The sequence below is a fragment of the Gracilinanus agilis genome, chromosome 3 (assembly GCF_016433145.1).
Source record: "Gracilinanus agilis isolate LMUSP501 chromosome 3, AgileGrace, whole genome shotgun sequence".
In the NCBI taxonomy this organism is placed as follows: Eukaryota; Metazoa; Chordata; class Mammalia; order Didelphimorphia; family Didelphidae; genus Gracilinanus; species Gracilinanus agilis.
In genome coordinates, this window is record NC_058132.1 from 39,714,720 (window position 1) to 39,738,297 (window position 23,578).

Sequence of the window (23,578 nt, forward strand, 5' to 3'; positions counted from 1 at the left end):
GGCACAGCCATACTTTCAGCCCCTTCGTTTATGCCATTCCCTTTACCTAGAACGAACTCTCCCTTCAGCCTCATCTCTTTTGGAGGCAAACTTTTACCTTCTGTCTTAGTAATAACTCCAAGACAGCAGTGCAAAGGCTAGGCAAATGGGGTTAATTGACTTAATCAGGGTCACACAGCTAGGAAGCATTTCAGGTCAGATTTGAACCCAGGCTCCAGGCCTGGTATTCTATCCACTGTGCTACCCAGCTGCCCCCATCCCCATGTCTTGAGGTGCTCAAGGTCTCTCCCTCCCTCCAGGGCTCAATTCAGATACCATCTCCTGAGCTAAAGCTTTCCCTGATGCCATCCTCTCCCCCTGCATGGTCTTGCCATCCTTTAATTTCTTATAGCATTTTGCCCAGGCTGCTCCTTAGCACTTATCTCTCCTGCGTGTCATACTTTGGGGGGGAGTACTTGTCCCTCCCCACATTATAGTATAATAAGCTCCGTGAGAGCAGGCTAGGATTGTAGCTTTCTTGGTATCCCCAGAATTAATGTAGTATGTGTTTAATAAAAGTATGTTGAGAGGAACTGGATGTAATCAGCTCCCCTTTCATTAATTTAGAGAAATTGAGATCTGCCAGCATCTCCCAATAGTTCTGCCATTAGCTGTCTGTTTGCATCATTGGCCTTCATGGGAAGAAAAGAACTCACCAGTACCAGAGAAGGGATCCTTTTGCATCCCTGGACACATTCCAATCCAGGGCTCAAATTCCAGCAGGGCCACAGCAGAGAATAATTTCGGTTGCCTTGCTTTGATTTAGTGGAGATGTTATCCTGCCTTAGAATCAGAGATAATTGTACATTATTTGCTTAAATGAAAACTAAATCTATCACACTGACCCATGGCTAGCACTAACCTTGCAAATGGGCCATCTGGCCAAAATAGATAACTTATTGGACATCTTTCTCACAGGCCAATCGGATTTCTCTTCTTTTTTCCCAATTCCCTGTTCCTGAGAATCTCTTTGCTGGGACCCTTATCATTTCACATTTAAAGCCCATCACAACCCAGCCTCTCCCTGTTTCTAGATTTAACACACTTAAGACCCTTCTATATAGTCTATGTCCAGTGATTCTGCCTTCTTTCTGTTGCCAGGCCTTAAGACAGTACCCGGCACATAATAGTGTCTTTAAAAAAAAAAGACCAAAACCTTATCTTCTGTCCTAGAACTGATATTAAGTATCAGTTACAAAGCAAAAGAGCAATAATGGCTAGGCAGTTGGGGTTAAGTGACTTACCCAGAGTCACACACAGCTAGGAAGTGTCTACTGAGCCACCTAGCTGCTCCATAGGTTCTTAATAAGTATTTATTGATTGACTGACTGCCCAGGATAGTCCGTTGTCCAACTTCATGCATTTACAACTGGCTGTCTGCTATGCTGGGAATGCCTTGCCTCCTCATCGCCTCCTCCTATCTCCCCAGCTTCCTTCAAGACTCAACCCAGGGGGCAGCTGGGTAGCTCAGTGGATTGAGAGTCAGGCCTAGAGACAGGAGGTCCTAGGTTCAAATCTGGCCTCAGACACTTCTCAGCTGTGTGACCCTGGGCAAGTCACTTGACCCCCATTGCCCACCCTTACCACTCTTCCACAGGAGCCAATACACAGAAATTAAGGGTTTAAAAAAAAAGACTCAACCCAAATCCCACCTTCTGCAGGAGGCCTTTCCCAGTCCCCCAGGTGCTAGAATCTTCCTTCTAAGGCAGTGATGGGCAAACTATAGCCCTCAGGCCAGATGTGGCCCCCTGAAATGTCCCACCCGCCTGCAGGACTTTATTCCTAATCTGAAGAATACAATGAGTAGGATACAATACAATGAAACTTCAAGAGTTGCTTTAGAAACAGACTGACAGATGAGCATTTCCATTCCTTTGGCCCCCTCTTTAAAAAGTTTGCCCATCGCTCCTCTAAGGCAACCTTCCATCTATTCTGAATACATCATGTTTATACCTAGCCATGTACATAGTGACTCTCTCATCAGACTGAGTTCTTCAAGGGAAGAAGTGGTTTTGTCTTTCTGTGTAAGCTCTTGGCACTTAGCATAGTGCCTGGTACACAGTAAGGGCTCAATAAATGCTTGTACACTAGCTTATTGATCTCCTATTGGTCTTTGATTGCATTGTGATACCTTTCAAAGTAAAGGATACAGCATTAGAAAACTTTAAATATTATGAAAAATTTAGAAAGGAAGATGGGCTGGTCAGATAACAAGATCGAAGGCAAACAATCTGCACCAGAACCCAGGAGATGTTTAACCTAAAGACCTAGAAGAAGGCCCCCAGCATATACCAGGTAGGCTCTCTTTGGAAGACCCAGAGGGAAATATGACCAAGAATCACACAAGATGGAGAAGTGTGGCTGGGTTGTGATGTAGACTGATGGGAGGCTATCTGTGTCAAAGAGGACACAGATGATGATGATGCTCTAAAGATAATATTAACCAACCTTTGCAAGGCAACTAGAAGATCAGTAGATCTTTTATCAGTTTATCAGTAGATAAACAGACCTGGATATGGGAGGTCCTGGATTCAAATCTGACCTTAGACAATTCCTAGTTATATGATCATAGGCAAGTCACTAGCCCTTACCACTCTCCTGCCTTAGAACCAATACACAAAAGGTAAGGATTTTTAAAAGTACCTGACCTTTGTATACAGCCCTTTACAATTTGAAGAGCCATCTAAGTATTTTTAATACGCGTTGCCCACTCGGGATGAGTTTATTGATAAAGTGTTTATGGTAGACCCAACATCCTGTATCTTTCTTGCCTTGAGATATTGGCAAATGCATTTGCCAAACAGAACCCAACTCAAGCCAGTAATCTGCAGCCAAGCCCTGAGGTAGAGTGGATGACAGGATAGACTGCTGAACTCCAGGCCATAGGTAGAAGCTGATCTCCAGTCCCAGCTCTGCCCACGTATTAGCTTTGTGACCTTGGGCAGGTCTCTTCACCTCTGGGCCTCACAAAAAGCGGGAGAGTTAGACCAGATTGCCTGTGAGGTCCCTTCCAGCTCTAGACCAATGATCTATGACAAATGGTTTACATTTGAGAGTCTCCTGGAAATTCAAAGCCATCTGGACCAATGTCTTCCTTTCTAATCACCCTCTCCTCTCTTTTCAGATGGCAGAACAGCTGATGACCTTGGCTTATGATAACGGAATCAACCTGTTTGATACAGCCGAAGTCTATGCTGCTGGAAAGTAAGTATCCTTCTTAGATTGCAGAAAGAAACAGTGGTGTTTCCTTTCCTTTTTTCACGAGATACTTTTTCTGTACCACCCTTTCTTAGGAATCCATCAAGACCAGGGAGCTTGCTCTCTGTTGATGATTTTTCTATGGCTAAACAATAAGAGACCGTGCAAGAATATGCTGGTAAATAGTTAACAATCAGCTTTTGGGGGCTACAGGGGCACACAGTGCACACACAATACTTTTAAAGTTTAACCTGCATTGTTAACATTTTCTCCATCACTTTCCTAATTCTAGACAATCAACAAAAAAATCAATCAGGTGCTTGTAGCATTTGCCAATTTTCAAGGTGTAAAAGCTCATACTGAGTATTCACTGAGGCACGAGCTGGCTCCAGTACACCATGGAGACATTTGAGATGGTATGCGGAGCCCACCATGGCTCCAGGAGAGTCATAAATAGGGTTCCCGTCCAATTTGTTTTTTACTTTAAATTGCTTTCTAGAGGGAATGTAGTAGAGGCAGAGGGGAGAAACATGACTGAAAGAGAAAGGATAAAGGTCTTTGGAGGGAGATACAAGTGAGGTTTGTCATTGGAGTTTACTACAAAGCATCAATGCAGAAAAGGAGATGGATGCCAGGCATTTGGGAAACAGATCACAGGCCTGCCACAGAGACATGGCATAACGTTGGCGGGGAACTTCAACTAGCCAGATATCTCCTAGAAATCATAATAACTTCCTAACTTGCCTTAGTGACAGATTCATCCTCCAAAAGGTAGAGGAACCACAAAAGAGAAACTATCATGAATTCTATTCCCTCCAATAGGGAGGGAGAGGAGAGGAGAGGAGAGAGAAAAGGAGATGGGGAGAGAGAGAAGGAGAGGGAGAGAGAGAGAGAAGAAGAAGAGAAGAGGAGAGAAGAGAGAGGAGAGCAGCAGGTCTTCGAGTCTGCTAGTTAGAGACCAGTGACTTTGACTTCAACTCCTGGGAAAACCCTAAAACGTGTCGTTAAAGGTATGGTTGCAAACATCCAGAAAGGGCATCAGCATCAGCAGGGTCTAATCAAGGACAGGTCATGCCAACCTCTCCTCATTTTCTTTTATGATCAGATCAGTAGCCAATAAACATTTATTAAGCACCTTCTGTGTGCCAGGCACTGTGCTTAGCAGTGGATTCCTGGATATGATTTACCTAGATTTTATCAACGCTTTTGATAGAAGTATCTCATGTTACTCTTGTAACATGTAAAGCACCTCATGGTACTTTTGTGGAGGATCTGGAAAGCTATGGACCACACTATCTGATACAGTTGGAGGGATTCAAAGCTAGGTGATTGGCTGACCTCAGAGTGATTGTTGATGATTTGGCATCAATATGGCAGGCGATCTCCAATGGAGAGGGATCTGGCTTGACCATGGGCTGTGTAACAATTTCATCAATTACTTAGCTAACAGAACAAACGGCATGCTCAAATCATTGTTAAATGACCCCAAGCTGAGAAAGATGGCTAACATGGCCAATGACAAGAGGATCTTGACTGGCAATAGCACAGCCTGGATTTAATAAGGGGAAATCCAGTGAGAATAAATATGAAATCTTTCCCTTAGATACAAAAAAAAGTCATCAGCTTCACAAGAATAAGATGGCAGAAGCCTAGTTAGGGAACATTTGATTGTGAGCTCCCGGAGACAGAGACCATCATTTCTCTCCTTTAGTGTCCCCAGCACTTAGCACAGTGCCTGGCACATAGTAAATATGTTCCAATCAACATAAATGTTTATTGATTGACTGTTTGAGGTGTTCTAAAAAAAGATTCAAGATGTCAAAGTCAATATGAGCTTACTGTCACAGCAAGGGAATGTGATAGCCAAAGAAGCAGATGCCCTCTTGGACTGCATTAGGAGGGGCGTAGCTTTCAGTAACGGGGAGACGAGAGTCCTGCTGTACATTGCCCTTATCTGGCCTTATCTGGAGCATCCAGTTCAGTTCTGAGCACCTGCTTATAGAATATTGGGTGACCTGAAGAGGGCATCCAGGATGATGAGGGACTTTGAATTCATTTCATATAAGGCATAATGGATCTCATTGTGGACAATATTGGACCTGGAGTCAGAAATTCCTGAGTTCAAATCCAGCCTCAGATACTGACTTGTTGGGTGACCCTGGGCAAGTCATTTAACTCTTTTTGACTCAATTTCCTTATCCATAAAAATGAGCTGGAAAAGGAAATGACAAACCAGTCTAATATCTTTACCAAGAAAACCCCAAATGGAGTCATGAAGAATCAGGCATGGCTAAACAACAAGAATGCACTGCATGTATGGAGTTGCTAGGATCTGCAATGACTGATGGCTGAAATGACAACAACTTGCTTTCTTTGGCTTTGGGCACTATTACTCCCACTGAGGCAGGCCCATATCATTAGAGGACTTGGGTCGGTGTCCTTTTTCATTGGTTTACTGACCTTCTAATTAAGTCAGAACATCGCAGAACTTTCTGTCCCTCTGGTGTCCTTGGCAATCCACCAGGAAAGGCCATCTTGCTCAGCTCTCTGACATGAAGATGACCTGTGCCCAGTCCAATGTTCCTTTATATTTTCATTTCTTAGTGCTACAATTAGGGCTGCAGAGAATTTCCCGGAGATGTGGAAAATAGGACCTTTTACCCTAGAGTACCATTTTAAGCACTTAATGTCTCTGCAATGATCTTTCTTCCTCAATTATGGAGAAGCACAGCCCACTCCAGCCCAAGCTGTTGGCTTAAAATTCAGAGAGTGGATGTAATCAAATTATTCCACTCTCCGCATCCGGTTTCCAAAAGGCGTCTTTTGTTTTGTAAATCATTCATCTGACCCTTTCATCAGTTCTTCACACTGTCCAGAATTACATGAGGTGGGGAAGAATAAGGAATACAGGATGGTGTTAAAAAAGAAGACTGAGGTTCACATTCTGGGGAAATGCCCCCAGTTTTGTGTGTGACCCTCATGTGCATTACTTAACTTCCCTGGGCTTCCTTTTCCTTGTTTGTTTTTTTAAAAAAGGAGATGTTTTGTTTCTTTTTTACCTATTACCATCATAATCTGCATATTGATTAAGCATCTACTACGTGCCAGGCAGCTAGGGGATACAATGAATAGAGCATCAGGCTTGAAGTCAGGAAGACCTGAGTTCAAATCTGGCCTCAGACATTTACTAGCTGTAGAACTCTAGAAAAGTCATTTAATTTTTTGCCTCAGTTTCCTCAGCTGTCCAATGAAGACACACTGGAAAATGAAATCACAAAAAGTTGGACACAACTTAAAAAATGACTGAACAACAAGTCAACATACACGTCAAAGTCCCCTTATATGAAAGTAGAAGGTGGGGACGATAGAAAGGCTGTGAGCCAGAAACAGAACCGTACTTGTTGCAAGAGAAACAAGAATGTCCCCAGAGATCCATGACAATGGCCACCAGTGTCTCCCTGCCATCTTGGATCTCGGGCCTGGGAACCCACTATGCTAAAGGTCACTGATGCCCAAGACTGCAGGCTGCCCACTTAGGATCCTAGATACTATGGGAGGCTAGTGTGTGCTCTGGAGACTCTGGCCTAGACACCATGTTGTCTACAGAGAGCAGAATTGCTCCTGATTTAGAGGCAGAAAAGGAGCATTAGAGGCCAGTCCAGATCTTTAACTTTATAGATTAGAAAACTGAGGCCCAGAGAAAGAAATAACTTACCCAAGGTAACACAGGGAGTCAGGAGTGGGCCTGGGATTTGAACTCAGGTCCTCTGACTTCAGATTCCGCACACTTCCCACTGCACCATGATATATTAGATTTCTTGGTTGGCATTAACATGGCCCACTCTAGGCATAAGTACATCCACATAAGGCTTATGAGTAAAGCAGTATGTTGTGGTATAGTAACTGTGGAGTCAGAAGACCTGGGTTCAAATCCCACTTCTGCCACTTCTGTTGAGAATGTTGGGCCTGAGATTAGGAAATCCCTAGTTCAAATCCAGGCTCAGACATCTATTAGCTGGATGACCTTGGGCAAACCATTTCACCTCTCTCTTCCTCAGTTTCCTCAACTATAAAATGGAGATACTAATAGCATCTACCTCCCAGAGTTGTTATGAAGATTAAACGAGATAATACTTGTAAAAAGCATATAGTTGGCATTTAATAAATGCTTATTCTCTTCCCTTCCCCAACTTCCCCTCCAGACTAGTGAACCTTCCTGGGATCTGTGGTCTTGTGAACAAATGACCTCCAAGGTCCTTTCCAACTCTAACCCTACAAACCTATGCCTCTTCTCCCAGTTCATTTCAAGTATGCAAGGTGCTGGGTGTGCTAGGTCCCAGAAACATAAAAGTTAAAAAATGGCACAGTCTTTCCCTTCAGTGGGCTTGCAGTCCACTTTGAGGGGCATAGCAAATCAGGAAAATTCGAGTTCAAATCTTGCTGCCTCGGATACTTCACTAGCCATATGACTCTGGGGGAAGGGAATGGGAACAAACATTTACTAAATACCTATTTTGTTCCAAGACCTCTATAGATATTATCTCATTTGATCCTCACAACAACCTCAGGAGGTAGGAATTTTAATTATTCCCATTTTACAGATGAGGAAACTGAGGCAGGCAGCAGTTAAGTGACTGGTCCAGGGTCACACAATGAATATTTGAGGGCAGATTTGGAATCAGGTATTCCTGACTCTGGATCTGCCTTTCTATCTACTCTAGCTGCTGCCTCAAGCATCTTCATTGCTCTAGTTCTCATTCCTCACCTGTAAATTTAAGGTGTTGAACTTGGCCCTAAGGCCTCTTTGAGCCCTAAATCTATGGTCCTGTGTGTCTCCCACTCAAAGCTAATCTGTTCCCTCCTCAAAAGCCAGCTTCATATTGAAGTGGGGTGGAGGCCCATAAAAATGTTCTATGACGCCCCCCAACTCCTTACCTCCCTTCAGAAACAAACCATAAATGGCTTTGGCCATGAATAATGAATAGAACCCACAGCAGAGGAGCTGATGGCACACAAACCCTGATCCCATGCCCAAGCCCAGGGCTTTCTCTGGCTGGGACAGCCTGCCTACAGCCTCACAACAGATGCTCATTTGGGAAGCTTTCCAAAGGGATGTTATGTCTCCACACCTGGCCCGACTCATCAAAACCTCCACAAGTTTAGGAGAGTGAACAAGATGGTAGCAAATGCTTCCTCAAAGAATATGCCCTTAGATATTTTCTGTTTTGGCACTTGGCTTAATTTCCTCTATTTAATTTTTCTCTGGAAGCCTCGCCCAGGTATAGCAGGAAAGGACCAGATCCCAGCTCTTACTTAACCTAGGGTCTATAAACTTGGGTCTCTAATATTTTGATGACCATATTTCTCTATCATTGGTTTTTCTTGGAATCCTATGTATTTTATGCATTTTAAAAAACAGTGCATGGGGGCAGCTAGGTGGCACAGTGATAGAGCAGCAGGCTTAGAATTGGGAGGAGCTGGATTCAAATCTGGCCTCATACACTTCCTAGTTGTGTGGCCCTGGGCAAGTCATTTAACCTCACTTGCCTAGCCCTTGCCCTTCTGTCTTAAGAGTTGTGACTAGGACAGAAAGTAAGAGATTAGAGAAAAAAAACAAAAGTTCTGAAAAAGAGTCCATAGGCTTCACCAACTGCTGCCCAAGGAGTCCAGGACGCAAAAAAAGTTTAAGACCTCCTGTATTAAAGGGAGAGAATAAAGATATAGGAGCTGAGCTGGTTTCTATTCACAAGATCATAGAATCCTGGCTGGAAGGGACCCCAGAGGCCAGCTCCTCCAACTCTCTCATTTTACACACGGAAAAACTGGCTTCCTCAAGGTCAAACATCTTTAGAACCTGATTGTGTCTGGTACTGTGCCAGATGACGAGCATTGTTATTCAGTGATTTTTCAGTCATATCTGATGCTTCATGACCCCATTTGGAGTTTTCTTGGCCAAGATACTGGAATGGTTTGCCATATCCTTCTCCAGCTCATTTTACAGATGAGGAAACTGAAGCAAACAGGGTTGAGTGACTTGCCTGGGGTTGCCCAGCTTTTAAGTGTGTGAGGCTGGATTTGAACTCAGAAAAATGAGTGCCAACTAGCTACCTTTGATGCTGGGTATACGAAAGCAAAAATAAACCCAGGCCCTGCCCTCAAGGAGCTTCCACTCTCCTAGAACTCTGAAAGGACACTAAGTGGAGGCCCATGAATGTAGTTCTTTGAGGGGCTAGTGAAGACTGTGTAAGACATCAGGAATATGGCTTGCCAAATAGCCTTCCTGGCTCGCCTCCAGCAGGTTGGAGTACAGGACAAGTGGTCCTGAATGCAGATTCTGACCCATCTCTTGATTTTCACCCCAGATCGTTTTGTTACCAGCAGAAACAAACACCCAAAAAATCCCCAGAAGTTCCCTTGGGACTTCCATAGCCCAGCGAGCTGGCAGCAAGCCTGCCAGCTGACCTGGTTCTGTCCAAGTTTGGTTGGGGATTCAGAGTGATACAGAGCAGAATAAATCACCCCAAACGCAGCATCTGTCTCCTTATTGTTTAAAAAAAGGAACTCCTCATCCTGCCCACACACACACACACACACACACACACACACACACACACACACTCCACACTCACAAAACACATCCCACATCACTAGTGACCTCCATAGCTCTCAACCCTCTAAGTTCATACCCTCCACAGGGAGGGAGGCGATCATTGGCTCTGGAAACTAAGAGGACTGGGGACCTCACCACAGACGCCACTCCATGAATAATTTACCTTTTTAAAAAATGTAATTGTCTGTAAACAATCAGCCAAGGGAAGCAGCCTCGTTGTTGCCAGCGAGTTTCTGAGCACTGCCGACCAAACGGCGTCTAGTTGCTGCCCTGGCCTCCACCTCCAAGCCGTGTCCTAGCCAGGGTTCTCTGAGCCTGGATGGATCCAAGTAGCTGCCGGGGGCATCTCGTCCCTCGGGCACTTGATGCTTTGAGACCCTATTTCTCCTCTTCCACCTGGAGCAAGTGGATACAGGGCTCAGTTCTTCGCAATCATGCCTACCAGCCCTCAAATGGCATCAGCACTCCCAGAAAGCAAAGTACTGATGCATCTGGTTGTCATTACCGAGCTGGCTTCAATTTTCTGTGATTTCCCCTAATGGCTTAATGAAATCCCTGTGTCTCCATCTTGTTTTGCAGAGCTGAAGTCGTACTGGGAAATATCATTAAGAAGAAGGGATGGAGGTAATGAGCGTTCATTCTCTGTGGTCACTCTCCCACTGCCCACGTGGAGAGAAGGCCTGTTTGCAGACCCCTTTGTTCTAATGACCCAGGGGAGGTAGGGACCTTTTCAGAGGACAAAACTCAGAGATGGGCTGGGAAATCAGCCCTGTGGTCCTCAGAACAAGCAGACCTCAGTGTTGCCTTGAGGCATCCAAGCCCCAAATTGCTTTGTGGCAGGAGAATGAGGGTTGGATTTCTTTTCTCCTTTTTCTAATTGCCAAGCTGAGTGCCTCAGGGATACCCTGTCCAGCTCATCGTGCAGGCAAATCATCTTCAACTCACAGAAACCCTGAAGGTTGGGGATTTTTTTCCTAATGGGAGATGGTGATAGAGGAGGCTTCTTTCTTCTTGGGGAGGTGGGGTTGGACACCCCTGCCAATGATGAAATCCCCCCACAGTGAGCAAAGCAAATAATGACCTGTCACCATGGTTACTTTTTGTTTCACTGGGGAGGGTGGGAATTCCCAGCCGGACTTCTTAAAAGTCTGTTGCCCAAGATGGGGAGATAATTTATTATTAATAGTTAGAGTTGTCATACATATAGTGATTTAAGGTTTGCAAAGCACTCCTCACAACAACCCTGTGGGGTAAGTTGTATGGGGATTATCATCCCCATTTTATAGATGGGGAAACTGAGGCTTACCCTGTCACATAAACTGGTAAGTGCTAGAAGCAAGATTGGATTGGAGGTCTCTGCTGTCTCCCAGTCCAACATTCCTTTAACCACAATCCTCTGTCTCTAATTTTGCATTTATAAAAGGGAACTGAGAACTCCTAACAGGTCTCCTGGGCTAACTAGTCTAGTTACCTCACTAAGGACTTTTACTCCATCCTACCTTCACATAAGATTAATTGGATGGAATTCAACAACCGTTTACTGAGTGCCTACTGAGACCAAACAAGGCAGTCTAGTTGGACCAGGGATGTCATTCCACTGAAGAATGACTCCAAAAGGCTAAATTCTGGACTGGAAACTTCCTGAGGCAAAAAAGACCCTCCAGAGTATTAGTATACTTTCCTATGGTGCTTTCATTTCCTCCCTAAAGGGCGTTCGTTTTCTTTGAAAGCTCCCCTCTTTAGCAGTTGACATGTAGGAGCCAGATTCAGAGACTTTCTTCTTTTTCTTCCTTTGGCCAGTGTTTGGCATCTAAAGCACTTCCCAGGCTAATTTTGGCCTATCTTTCAAGACAGATTTCCTGGTGCTTTCCTCCATGCACTCTGCTCCCAACCACACCCAACAAGCCTTTTGCCCAAATTTCATCCCATTACCTTCCTGCTTTCCCTTATTTCTTGGATTCTCTAATTCCATTCAATAATAACAAAAGTAGCTGGCATTTATATAGTTCTTTACAAATATCACCTCAGTTTTCCCTCACAACAACATTGCCATGTACATGGTGTTATTACTCCCATTTTACAGAATAGGAAGCTGAAACATACAAGTCTCCTAGCTAGTAAGTGTCTGAAGCTAGACTTGAACTCAGGTCTTCCTGACTCCAGGTCCAGTAAGTTAGTTCAAGAACTTCCTCCCACCTTAAGTCCTTCCTGATTAACCTCTCCCCAAGCTGTTAGTGGTCTTCACCTCCACCCCTTGAAATTACTTTATACATATCTTGTATTTGTATATCTGTTGTAGAATATAACCTTCAAGACTGCTTCATTCTTGGCTTTGTGTCCCCAATATCTCATACTGTGTCTAGGAAGTCGTAAATGTCTTTAAAAATGCCTATTAAATTGAATTGAATCATTTTTGAAAATTCAGAGATTTAGAGTTGGAATTGAATTGAATGAAGTTTGTAGGACCGTAGATTTTAAGTCAAAATTGAATAGAATTCATGGGTTTGTAGATTTAGAGCTGCAACTGAATTGAATGAGCCTCATAGGACTTTAGAGTTGAAATTGAATCAAATTCATAAGATTATAGATTAAAACTGCAATTGAATTGAATTCACAAGATCATAGATTTCGAGTTGAATTGCATTGTAGTGAATTGCAGAGGTGTAGTCTAGAATCCTCATACCTGACCTTCTAGCCATTTTCCATCTCAGCTGATTCATACCCAGGGCAAGCCAGGCCAGGGCTCCCTTCTGTCTCTCCTTTGCCCACATCTGGCCATCTCTTTTCCAGTGAACATTCCAGTGAGCTTCTGGAAGGCTCACCGAGAAGGCACACTGCCCTCCTTTCATGCTGTGACCTAGCTGGGTGTTTGCTAGTATCTCAGGTCCTCCAAACCACTAGATGTGATTTCATCTGAAGTGGCAAATGAACACAGTGGTTAATGCATCTTTATTTTCAGAAATGTCACAAGCAATTAGGATGCTGTGCCTCATCTCCTTCCCTTCCCTCTCAAGTGCCATTTAAAATCTGAGCCGTTGTTCCTTAAGAAGCCACCACGGCTCTAATTATTTACACCCCTCCGCAGGTCCCATCAAGGTTGTTTCTTTGCTATAATTGATCTTAAAATAAATTCCTCTCCACTCCATAATTAAAGGAAATTGCACTTATTAGCAAATCTCATGATTATGTCTTAGATGAATACATATGGAAATAAATAGTAGGTCATCCTCTAGGCCTGTAGGTAGTGCTCTCTGGAAGCTGCCTGATGATGGCATTGTCCATGGTAGAGGTAGCAGAGACCTCCAAGTATTGACTTGGGGGAGGATATGGCAACTGCCATCCACAGGATTTGACTATCGTTTTTTTATGCTGGTCTAATACTTTGAGGAGCTTTGATCATTCTCATTGACCTAGATCAAGATCCTCTCCCTTGGCTTTGTAGGAGATCTTTGAGAATTGGCCTAGCCAAAAAACAGAATCCTTTGAGGCTAACCCAGAGAGGAACCCCTCTAGCCTCACTTAGACTGGTCCTGGGCATTCCCTGGGTACTTTGTTCAAATCTTCCTGAAATGCCCCAGAGCATAGAGGTAACATTAGGTTCTCAATGGTAAGTCAATGAAACACAGGTTCCAGTGGGTCCTTCTGAACCAAAAAGGTACCAGGTGCCTACTTGGGCCCTGTTTATACATGACCCTTAAAATCCAAGGCCCACCCATGGCTCTGGATCTGTGTAGCTCCTGATCATTCCTTGTTGGGAAGGAAGGCATTAGTATTTGTTCACAAACTATGTTTGCTTTTAAAAGTACATTGTATAAGGTGATTCCAAGTGAGGCTATTTATAAATAGGCCACCCTATCTATGACCAAATGATTGAGTCAACCTCTTTTATTTTAATGGCACTGATTGATTGATAGATGGTGACATGGAAGGTGGGAGCTGCACTATGGCCAATCGGAATGTATGCATGTATGTATGTAATCACACCCAGTTGTGATGGGAATATGACCTCTTTTCCTTTGTTTTTCAGACGATCTAGCCTGGTCATTACAACCAAAATCTTCTGGGGAGGAAAGTAGGTCAATTTACTTATTTATTTGTTGTTTTGATTAGCACCAGTCCTATTATCACCCTTCGATCTTGTGAAGTGATCCATAGGACACCATTCCCACGGTCAAGGTCATCCCAGGCCTGTCCATTGAGGGGAGACCCCTTCAGACCTCCAGGGAAAAAAAGCTTGCTGGCATAGGGGATCAGGCAGTTTCAGGGGCAGGATGGAGAGGAGGCTCCTTAGAGAATCCAGGCATGATCAGAAGCCCCAACTAGACCCTGTTTATGTCCATGGGCAGTACAAATTCAGGGAAAGGGGTAAATAAAGAAATTGGATTTGTTTTTCATACATATTGTTGACCTGTTTTTCAGAGCAGAGACTGAGAGAGGCCTATCCAGAAAACACATAATAGAAGGTAAGGCCCAGACCCACCTCCATTAATCCACAGGCTACCATTTTCAAAGAATCCAAGAGCAAGAATGGTAGCTCACATATTTCAAAGGGCTCCCTGTGTGGTAAGTAGTGAAGGGATTATTCTCCCCATTTTTTAGATGAAGATACTGAGACTTAAAAAAGATGGGCTAGTTAGCTAAAGGACACCCAGCCAGTTAAGGGGTCAAGCCAGGACTAACCCATGTCTTCTGACTCCTAAATCCAAGGTGTTTTCTGTCATCTCTTTAGTAGAGACCCCAGATTCATCTATTTTCAGCCCTCTTCTTTCTTGGAGAATCATAGGAGCCTTGGGTGAAAGAGACCTCTCAGATTATCTAGTCTGGTATGTGCCTAACCAAGAGTCCCCTCTGCCATACAAGTCTTTGCCCGAAGATCTTCAGTAAGCAAGGAGCCCACTACATACAGAGACTTGTATCCACAAATGGATACCTCTAATTATTAGAAAGTGTCTCCTTACACAGAACCTCATTTGCCTTCTGTAGCTTCCCATTAACAGTTCTCATCCCTTCCTCACATAAAAGCCTCCAAATCCTTCTCCCAATCCAACCCTACCATAGAGACACACCCTCCTGTCTCTAAACTCAACATTCCCCCGTTCTATCTTTTTTGAGTTGTTTTCTAGTTTCATACAACTCTTCATGACCCCATCTGGAGTTTTCTGGGCAAAGATGCTGGAGTTGTTTGCTATTTCTTCCTCTGGCTCATTTTATAGATGAGGAAACTGAGGCCCACAGGGTTAAGCGACTTATAAAGGGTCACACAACTAGTAAGTCTCTGAGGCCAGATTTGAGCTCAAGAAGATGCATCTTTCTGACTCCAGGTCTGGATTCTACCCGCCACACCACCTCGCTGCCCCAAATTTTGTTGTCGTTCAGTCTTGTCTGACTCTTGGGGACACCATTTGGCGTTTTCTTGGCAAAGATAGTGGAATAGTTTGCTGTTTCCTTCTCTGGCTCATTTTATGGATGAAGAAACTTCTATCATCATTTGTATAACATGGTCTCCATTTCCTTTGCCTTCCTGGCTATCCTCCTTGATATATGGACACCAACGTGGCCCCCAAAACTTAATAGAACACTCCAGATGTAATCTGACTTCATTAGGGGACAGCAGGGCTTTGGCCTCTTCCTCATTCTGGATACTCTACCTCTATTATGAATGAAAAAGCTTCTAAGATGGATGCATGGATGGATGGATGAAAAAAGCATCCATTAAGCCGTTACTTACTATATGAGAGGCACTAGGCAAAATGCTGTAAGCAAGACATTCCCCTGATGCCCTCAAGGCACTTACCTTCCTAACGGGGGAGAAGCAACACAAAATGGGAGAGCCTTGAGATTTTATTCCCTTTCTACATTGCTTCATTGATTTTTACTGAATTGTAAGTCCCTTCAAATAATCCCCGCCCCATCTAAGTCATCTAAAACTCAGATTTGGGACTTGTTCTCATTGTTTAAGATATAGCAGAACCCTAGCACTATTTGGGGAAACAAGACTAATACCCACCCAGCATAGAGAAGTGATTGTTCTGGGAGATGATTGGACACACTGCATCGCTGAATCTGGATGCTAATGAGTCAGAAGGAAGCAGTTCTTTTTTATCCTTTTCTCAACCGTGTCCATGGAAAGGGGTCCTATGGCTCTCCCTTTGTAAGTCTTCTCTCCTTCCATGTATTCTTATCCCTAATCCCAGTCTTTTTTTTCCTCTGGATTGTTGTTGCTGTTGCTGAGTCATGTCAGTTATATCCAACACTTTAGGACACTGTAAAGATACTACAATAGTTTGCCACTTCCTTCTCCAGCTCATTTCATAGATGAGGAAAATGAAGTAAATCAGGTTACATGACTTGTTCAGGGTCACACAGCTAGTAGGTGTCTGAAGCTAGATTTAAACACAGGAAGAAAAGTCTTCCCCACTCCGGGCCCAGCACTCTATCCACTGCACCACCCAGCTGCCTTCTCTGGATTAAACCGTTCCTATAATCTCAGAGTGGGAAGGGACCTCAGAGGCCATCTCACCCAACAACCCATGCCTAAACACGGATTTCCTCTACAAACTTAGATAAATTGTCTTCCCACTTTGGCTTGAAGACCTCAAGTGATGATGAGCTCACCACCTCTCAAAGCTCCCCATCCCCTTTTGGTGCTTTGTAATGTGGTTGATTGTATTTCCCCAATCAATCTTTCCTATACCTCTGGTAGGACATTTTCCTTTCATTGAGGCTAACTTGATCTCTTTGTCTCTCCCTTCCTCCAGTCTCCAGATTGCTCCTAGTTCTTCCCTCTGGACTCAATCAAAGCAAGTCTAATTTCTCTTCTATGGCACAGTTCCTCAAGTGTTCAAAGACAGTTCTCAGCTCTCCCATTCATTTCTCCATCCTTAGGCTAAGGATGTCCAATTCCTTCAGTCAAACCTCACGTGGATTTATTTCCCCTGTCTTTCTAAATCCTTCTCCCTGAACTTTCTTTGGTAGCTGAAGAAACCTGAAGGCTGTGCCTACCCACAAAGGTCAATGTCCTACAGTCATAAGGGTGCCCCAACACATGCAAAGTTTGTCTTTGAGGCCAAAGTCCAGGGAGGCACGAGTCCTGAATTCTCTCTCATGTTCTCTCCATTCCTGAGTTCTTTTCCCTTGAGGATAAATCATAAGCCAAATCTTCTCAAGGGAGCAAGGCTCCTTCCTTAAGTCCCCAAGATATTGGGTTGTACCCACTGACCTTTGATTTTGTAGGTAAAACCTTCCTAGGAAGTGAAGCAGTGGCATTCCTGACTTTGGGGCTGAAACATCTAGACCAGTAGTTCCCAAACTTTTTTGGCCTAGTGCCCCCTGTCACATACTATCACCACCCCCTTACAGTTATTCACCACCCCCAGATGCACATGTGACCATCACCTCCCCCCTGGATCGCTACAGCACCCACCAGGGGGCGGTGGCACCCACTTTGGGAATCACTGATCTAGACCAATGATGGTGAACCTTTTTGAGATTGAGTGCCATGCCCTGCCCACCCCCAGAAACGAAGTGCTGAGCCCTGTCCCCTCCCCACCTTGCCCCAGACAGGGGAGGGAGGAAGCACCCCTATTGGGCTGCTGGGCAGAGGGGGTGGGTGATGAGAGAAATGTCCTCAGTTCAGGTGAAGAGTGGGAGGGGAGTGACCCAAGCGCTCTTCTCCCCTGCAGCTCTGCCACCTATGAGCCACCCACCTTACTTCCTGTGCACTCCCATTGGGCTGCTGGGCAAAAGGGCAGGGGATATGAAAAAATATCATCAGGCACAGTGGAAAGGGAAAAGGGAACAGCTCCAGCCAAGTCCCTCTGCCTTTCTAGTAACAAACTTGGGGGCGGGGGGCAGTGCACGCACCCACCAAGAGCACTTTGCATGTCTTCTTTGGCACCTGTGCCATAGGTTTGCCATCACTGATCTAGACTAAGACGATCCGACTTCTCCAGGAGTTCTACTCCTTACTCTCCCCACCTTGCTATGGGATCTCACGCAATTCTTTATCCATGACTTTTTTCATACATATAATAGAAAAAACTAAGGTGAACTCAAGAGACCCAGTAGAATAAGAGCTCTTTAAGGCAGGGACTGTTTTGTTTGACTTAGTATAGTACCCAACACCTCGCCCTGTAGCTGACACCTGGTGAGTTCTTAATAAATGCCAACTGTGTATTTGTGCACAATTAGCCCGATGACCTCTTCTGCCTTTCACATCTGGCAGATTAAGCCTGGGCACCTGCACAGGTGTCCTCAAGCCCTCCGTAGATGTCTGATGGCGGTTCCGATGTCTTCTTCCCTAGGTCTGAAAGCCTCTTTGGAGCGGCTACAGTTAGAGTACGTGGACGTGGTATTTGCCAACAGACCCGACCCTAACACTCCTATGGAAGGTAGGTCCTCTCGATAAAACACCAGCCACCATCTCCCCACCCAGGCCCGGGTTTGTCTGTCCATGAGACGGAGGCATGTTGAAGGGAGGTAGCTGATCCCACTGCCCCAATGCCAGGGCACAGGACCACGTGGGCTCATTGTGGGGAGCCAACCAGCAAGCCACAGAGATACTCTTTAAGCTTCTGTGTCCATAGTTGGACAAGGGAAGGTGGGATCTCCCAGGCCTGGAAATGACAAGGGAGACCAGGCAGGGTGGAGGGCAGGACTCTTCCTGCTGGCAAGAGCCAGGTATCTCTCCATCCGGTGCCTCTTCCTCAAGCCCCTCTGCCAGCATCTCCTTGCTGCAAGGAGAACTCTCTAGAAGGAGAACTCTGTCCTTGCCTCTCCAGTTTCACATCCAACCTTGTGCTCACCTTCTGTGTTTCTCGATTGCATGGAATGTTGAACCCCCTCCCCAGTTAACATCTCCTTAGCGAAGCAGGGTCCCACTAATCCTCTGATCTGTCCTGTTTGTGTTCTCTCCAGCTGTGTTTTGTTGGGTGTCTTAGTGTCCTTTGCTTGGGGGTGGAATGAGTTAGGCATCTTCTCTCGTGTCAGGGGAGCAACCCTTGATGTTGGAAGGGGTTGGTTGATCTGGTCTTTGGTTCTCTGAGCCCACCCATTGGCCCCCTCACTACTCAGCCACGGACCTCTCCTCCTTGGTTGCTTCACTACTTCAGAAACCTAAAGAAAATCATGCATCTGAGACATGATTCCCTCCCATCCCCCATCGATTTATTTGTATCAATATATTTTCCTTAAAACAAGTGGTCTTTGAAAGGTGATTTATGCCTCCCTCCCTTCCCCTCCTGCCCCCCTTTGTCATAGCGTGCCTTACAGTATTCCAGCAGTTATAAACTCTGGTCTCTTTAAATCTTTCTTTTATCACCAGGGGACCCATTTAGTTCTTCCAAGTCAAGAACATTCATCATAGAAGGTACATAGTACCCGCAGTCCGACTATTGACTTCTGTGTCCAAGTGGCATTTTATGAGACAGATTCTGTATTTTATTTACACTACTCCCTTACACCCTGATGACAAACTTCTCCATAAAATGCATAAAGAAAAAAAAACTGCCCTCTGAGAACATCTTGCAAGTAAAAGGAAAAAGCCAACTAGCCTCTTAGTCTCCTAGTATCCCCCTCCCTGTACCCCAGTTCATGTGGTCACTACATTCCTTTCTCCCTCTCCTCCTCTCCCTTTTCTGCATGCCTGCCCCCACCAGCCCCACCCCTGCGTGCTTGTATTGCTAGAGAGCTCATCAGGTGATGGTTCTGCCTGGGGGCCTCCTCCCAGTTTGGGGGGGGACAGTAGTGGTGCCCCATGACATCTCTGCCGCACTCAGGGAGTACTGGCTGGAGGAGTGGGTGGGCTTTGATGAGGCATGAACAGATCAGTGGCCCCCAGGCCACCTAGTCTGGGCCCTCATCCCCATTTTCCCAAGACCTTGACATTGCAACACCCGTGTCTCTGTTCAGAGGCGTAGCGTGGAAGCTGGTAAGTGTGCATTTTTTGCCAGATGGCCGGCTGGTCAATGCCAGCTCCCCCTACGGCAAACTCCCCGTAGGCTTGCTGGTTGTTTGGTTGGCCCTCCTGAGCAATTGATCTCCAGCTGCTGAGCTGCCTGCTGATTGGTTCACCCCTTGCCGTGTTACCCGATCTCTCCATGGAGAGGAGACTGACTGGATCCTTCTTCTCCCAGAGAATGAGGACTAGAGTTGGGCAAAATTTGGAAAACACTAGTGGCACTGAGGAGCCAGGCTTGCGCTGCACACTAACTCCCTGCACCCTCACCTAGATTAAAGGCGACCCAGTATCCCACACGCAGGCTATCACTGCCGACCAGCCGATGGGTTTTGACGCCTGACTCCTTCCGTTTATTATTAATGCTGCTATTGGAAATGTACTGCAAAGGGCTCTGGCCTTTTTCTTCTGTTAAATAATACCAAATATTCAACAGAAAGAAAATAAACCATTGGGCTCTTCTAGCCAACTTTGTTTCTGGAGATGCTAACATCAGGGCCTGCAGAAGTTACAGGACTGCACCCACCCCTGCTCCACAGGGTGTCCCTGGACCCTGCAAAAACAGAGTCAGACCAGAGTCCGCTCTGGAAGAATTGTAGCCGGGGGACAGACATAAAACCCTGCTGAAACCCACTTCCAAACCAAAAAGTCAGGGATCCTTTTTGCCCAGCTCTAGTCAGGGTTGGGTTCTCTCTCTGCCTCTTCACCCCACCCTCTCTCCCTCTCTCTTTTTCTGCCTCTCCCTCTTCCCCCCTCCCCTTCCTCTCTCTCACTGTCTCCCTCTCTCTCCTTTCTTCTGTCTCATCTTTTCTCTCTCTCTCCTCCTCTCCTCTCCTCTCTCTTCCTCTCTCTTTCTCTCAGTCTCTGTCTCTCTGTCCCTCTCTCTCTCTCTCTCCATCCCTCCTTCTATCCCTTACCCTTATCTCTATATCTCACTATCTCCTCTCTCTCTTTCTCTCCCTATCCCTTCTTCTATCCCTTACCCTTATCCTCCTCTGTCTCTCTCTGTCTCTCTCTTTGTCTTTCTCCATCCCTCCTATCTCTTACCCTTATCTCTCTCTGTCTCTGTCTCTCTCTCTGTTTCTCTCTGTCTCTCTGTCTCTCTCCATCCCTCCTTCTCTCCCTTACCCTTCTCTCTCTCCATCTCTCTCTGTCTCTTTCTCCCTCTGTCTCTGTATCTCTGTCTATATCTCTTTTTCTCTCTCTGTCTCTCTCTGTCTGTCTGTCTGTCTCTTTCTCTCTCGCTATCCCTCCTTCTATCCCTTACCCTTAGCTCTCAGTCTCTCTCTCTGTCTCTCTCTGTCTCTCTCTCCATCCCTCCTTCTATTCTTTACCCTTTTCTCTCTCTGTCTCTGTCTCTCTGTCTCTCTGTCTCTCTGTCTCTCTGTCTCTCTCTCTCTCTCTCTCTCTCTCTCTCTCTCTCTCTCTCTCTGACTCTCTGCTTGTGATAGAGTGACATTGTTTTCTTTTTTGGAAGTGAGCAATCTTGTGCAAGATATTACCAAACTGTCAGCTTTATTTCTACAGGAATCATGCCTTCCCACAAGCCTGCACCCTGATATAACTCCTCACCCTGCCATTGCATGGAAGGGACATTTCAATGCATTGTGCCAAAGGCCTCTTTGTGGGATGAATTTATTATTTTTTTTAATTTGGGAAGGGCAAGAAAATTGGGTGTCCATGTATGTGCGAAGGTACTAGGGAGGTGTGTGGGTGTGAGTGTGGGTGAGCGTGCTTGTGTCTGGGTGCATGGGAGTGTGGATGGGCATGCGGCCAGTTCGGGGTTTTCTGCCTCCCTTGGCTATTTTCTTGAAGGCATGTGTAGTTAGTGCCTGGGCTGAAAAGAAACACAGGAAGCAATTCTGCATGGCTACCGTATGGCTGATCGCCTGAGCAGGTGTTCCTGAGAGTGTTTCTAAAAATCAAACAAAACTCGGGGAATGCAGAAGAGAGCCCAGGCCGTGGGCTTGGACAGGGGCCACACACCCTCCTGCCTCTTGGGCTTGTCAGCGCAGAGTTCCCCCAGCTCCCATGAATGGGACAAAGAGGAGTGTCTCATTGGGGCATAATAATAACAACAATAATCATGACTGCCACATTGCACTTTAGGGGGATCCAATCTGATCTTCTTAAGCCCTTCTGACTTAAGTGCTCCAGCTCTCATCATCACCATCATCACCATCATCATCGTCATTACTACTAACTACCATTACTACCCATTTTACAGATGAGGAAACAGGAGGTTAGAGAAGTCAGGCAGGAGGCCTTTATTATACAATGACTATGTCCTAGCAACTTGCCCATACGTGTCAGAGAGAGGCTCTTAGACCCCTATCCCTCCTGACTAATTCTAGCACTGCACTTCAGCAAAGGTCCATGATAGAAAGAAGATTGCTCACGCTCCCTGGCAGGGGGCAGCTTTGTGGGTAATCTCTCCAGAGTATTTTGAATGAGCTTTATTCCTCCCAATGCCAGTGTCTGGCCAAGGGAGGACCCCAGCCCAGAAGTGCCATCTTGACCTCTCCCTCCCTATAAATTGCATATTACTCAAATTATGAAGTGGGCAATTAGCCAACAGGAGCATTCATCCTGCGGACATCTCTGTAGCAGTCTTTGGAGCCTCCCTCAAGGCACGGTGATGGTGGCATCCCTGCCAACCTGGAAACGCCTTGCCCAGAGAGGTTGCCCGAACCAAGTCTGACATCAGTGGCCCAAAGGCTATATAGAGCTGGAAGGGACCTAGGAGAGGATTTAGGCCAATATTGGCATCTTAACGATAAAGAAAATAATTGCTAAGTCCTAGGAGAAACCCAAGCTAGCATGATATTGGGGAATCTCTCCCCAGTGCAAGGCTTAATCCCAGGTTGGGGGCAAACCTAACCTTTTTCAGTGGCCTCACTTTTCCCAGCCCCTTGATAGCCAAGAAGGAGTTAATTCGTGGACATGGATGGGGATCTGGTGGTGAAATGCTAAGGACTTATTTTTAGAAACACTTGTTCTCAGACCTTCATTTCCACATTACATTTTGCAATCTGCCTTGCAAGCACTGTATTATTCTCAGGACCTTCCTGCTTTCCCTGCCTAGTGTCCCAGAAGTCTCTGGGGACCTTGGGATAATCCATTGGAATAATCCAACACATCAGTAAGCACATACAAAGATTAAGTGAAATTATAACCATTGGAAGCCAAGTTGTCCCATTTCAAATGCAGCGGCATGCCCCATGGGACCAAATCAACCAAACGAGCCTCTAATCAGCAGTTGTCTGCTCCTCTAAAACTCAGACAATAGGAAGAGTCCATCCTATCGGTTTTCTTTTCTTTTCTTTTTTTCTGCCCCGCTCTCTTACCTGTGATTTGTTTCTTGAAGGGGCAATTAGAAACTGCCCAGGATTTCTTCTTTGGGTCACCAGAATCCCCAGGGGCTAAGGACTCAGGGCAAGCCTAGAAGGGAGATGTAGATACCCAGGAGTCCTCAGCCCCACATATTAGCTCCCTGACTGTCTAGCTCAGAGCACTTCTCCTCTCCAAGGACCTAAGTTCAAGAGTTCCCACTTCCCTCTAAGAATCTGCCCTTCTGTGATAGAAATTGCCTTTATTTAAAAAATGGAAGGAAAGAAAGAAACTGGAAGAGAAGGATGTATACTCTTCCAGACTTTGGGATCTGCATAAATGGGACAGACCCTGGCTGTCCAAGGCCGCCCCTGCAGAATTCTTTTCCTAAACCCCAGTGTGGGAGCCTGGCCTCCTGCCAAAACTGGCTTGAGCTTATTAAAGGG

General features: G+C 45.5%; 1 protein-coding gene across 1 annotated transcript in view; it reads left to right on the top strand.

Moving 5' to 3' along the window:
- KCNAB2 (potassium voltage-gated channel subfamily A regulatory beta subunit 2) overlaps positions 1-23,578 on the top strand; it is a 56,244-nt gene that overhangs the window by 18,124 nt on the left and 14,542 nt on the right. The window contains 5 exon segments of the mRNA XM_044671237.1: positions 3,164-3,243; positions 10,427-10,471; positions 13,875-13,919; positions 14,267-14,310; positions 18,151-18,237. Of these exon segments, the coding sequence (XP_044527172.1) occupies positions 3,164-3,243; positions 10,427-10,471; positions 13,875-13,919; positions 14,267-14,310; positions 18,151-18,237 (301 nt within the window).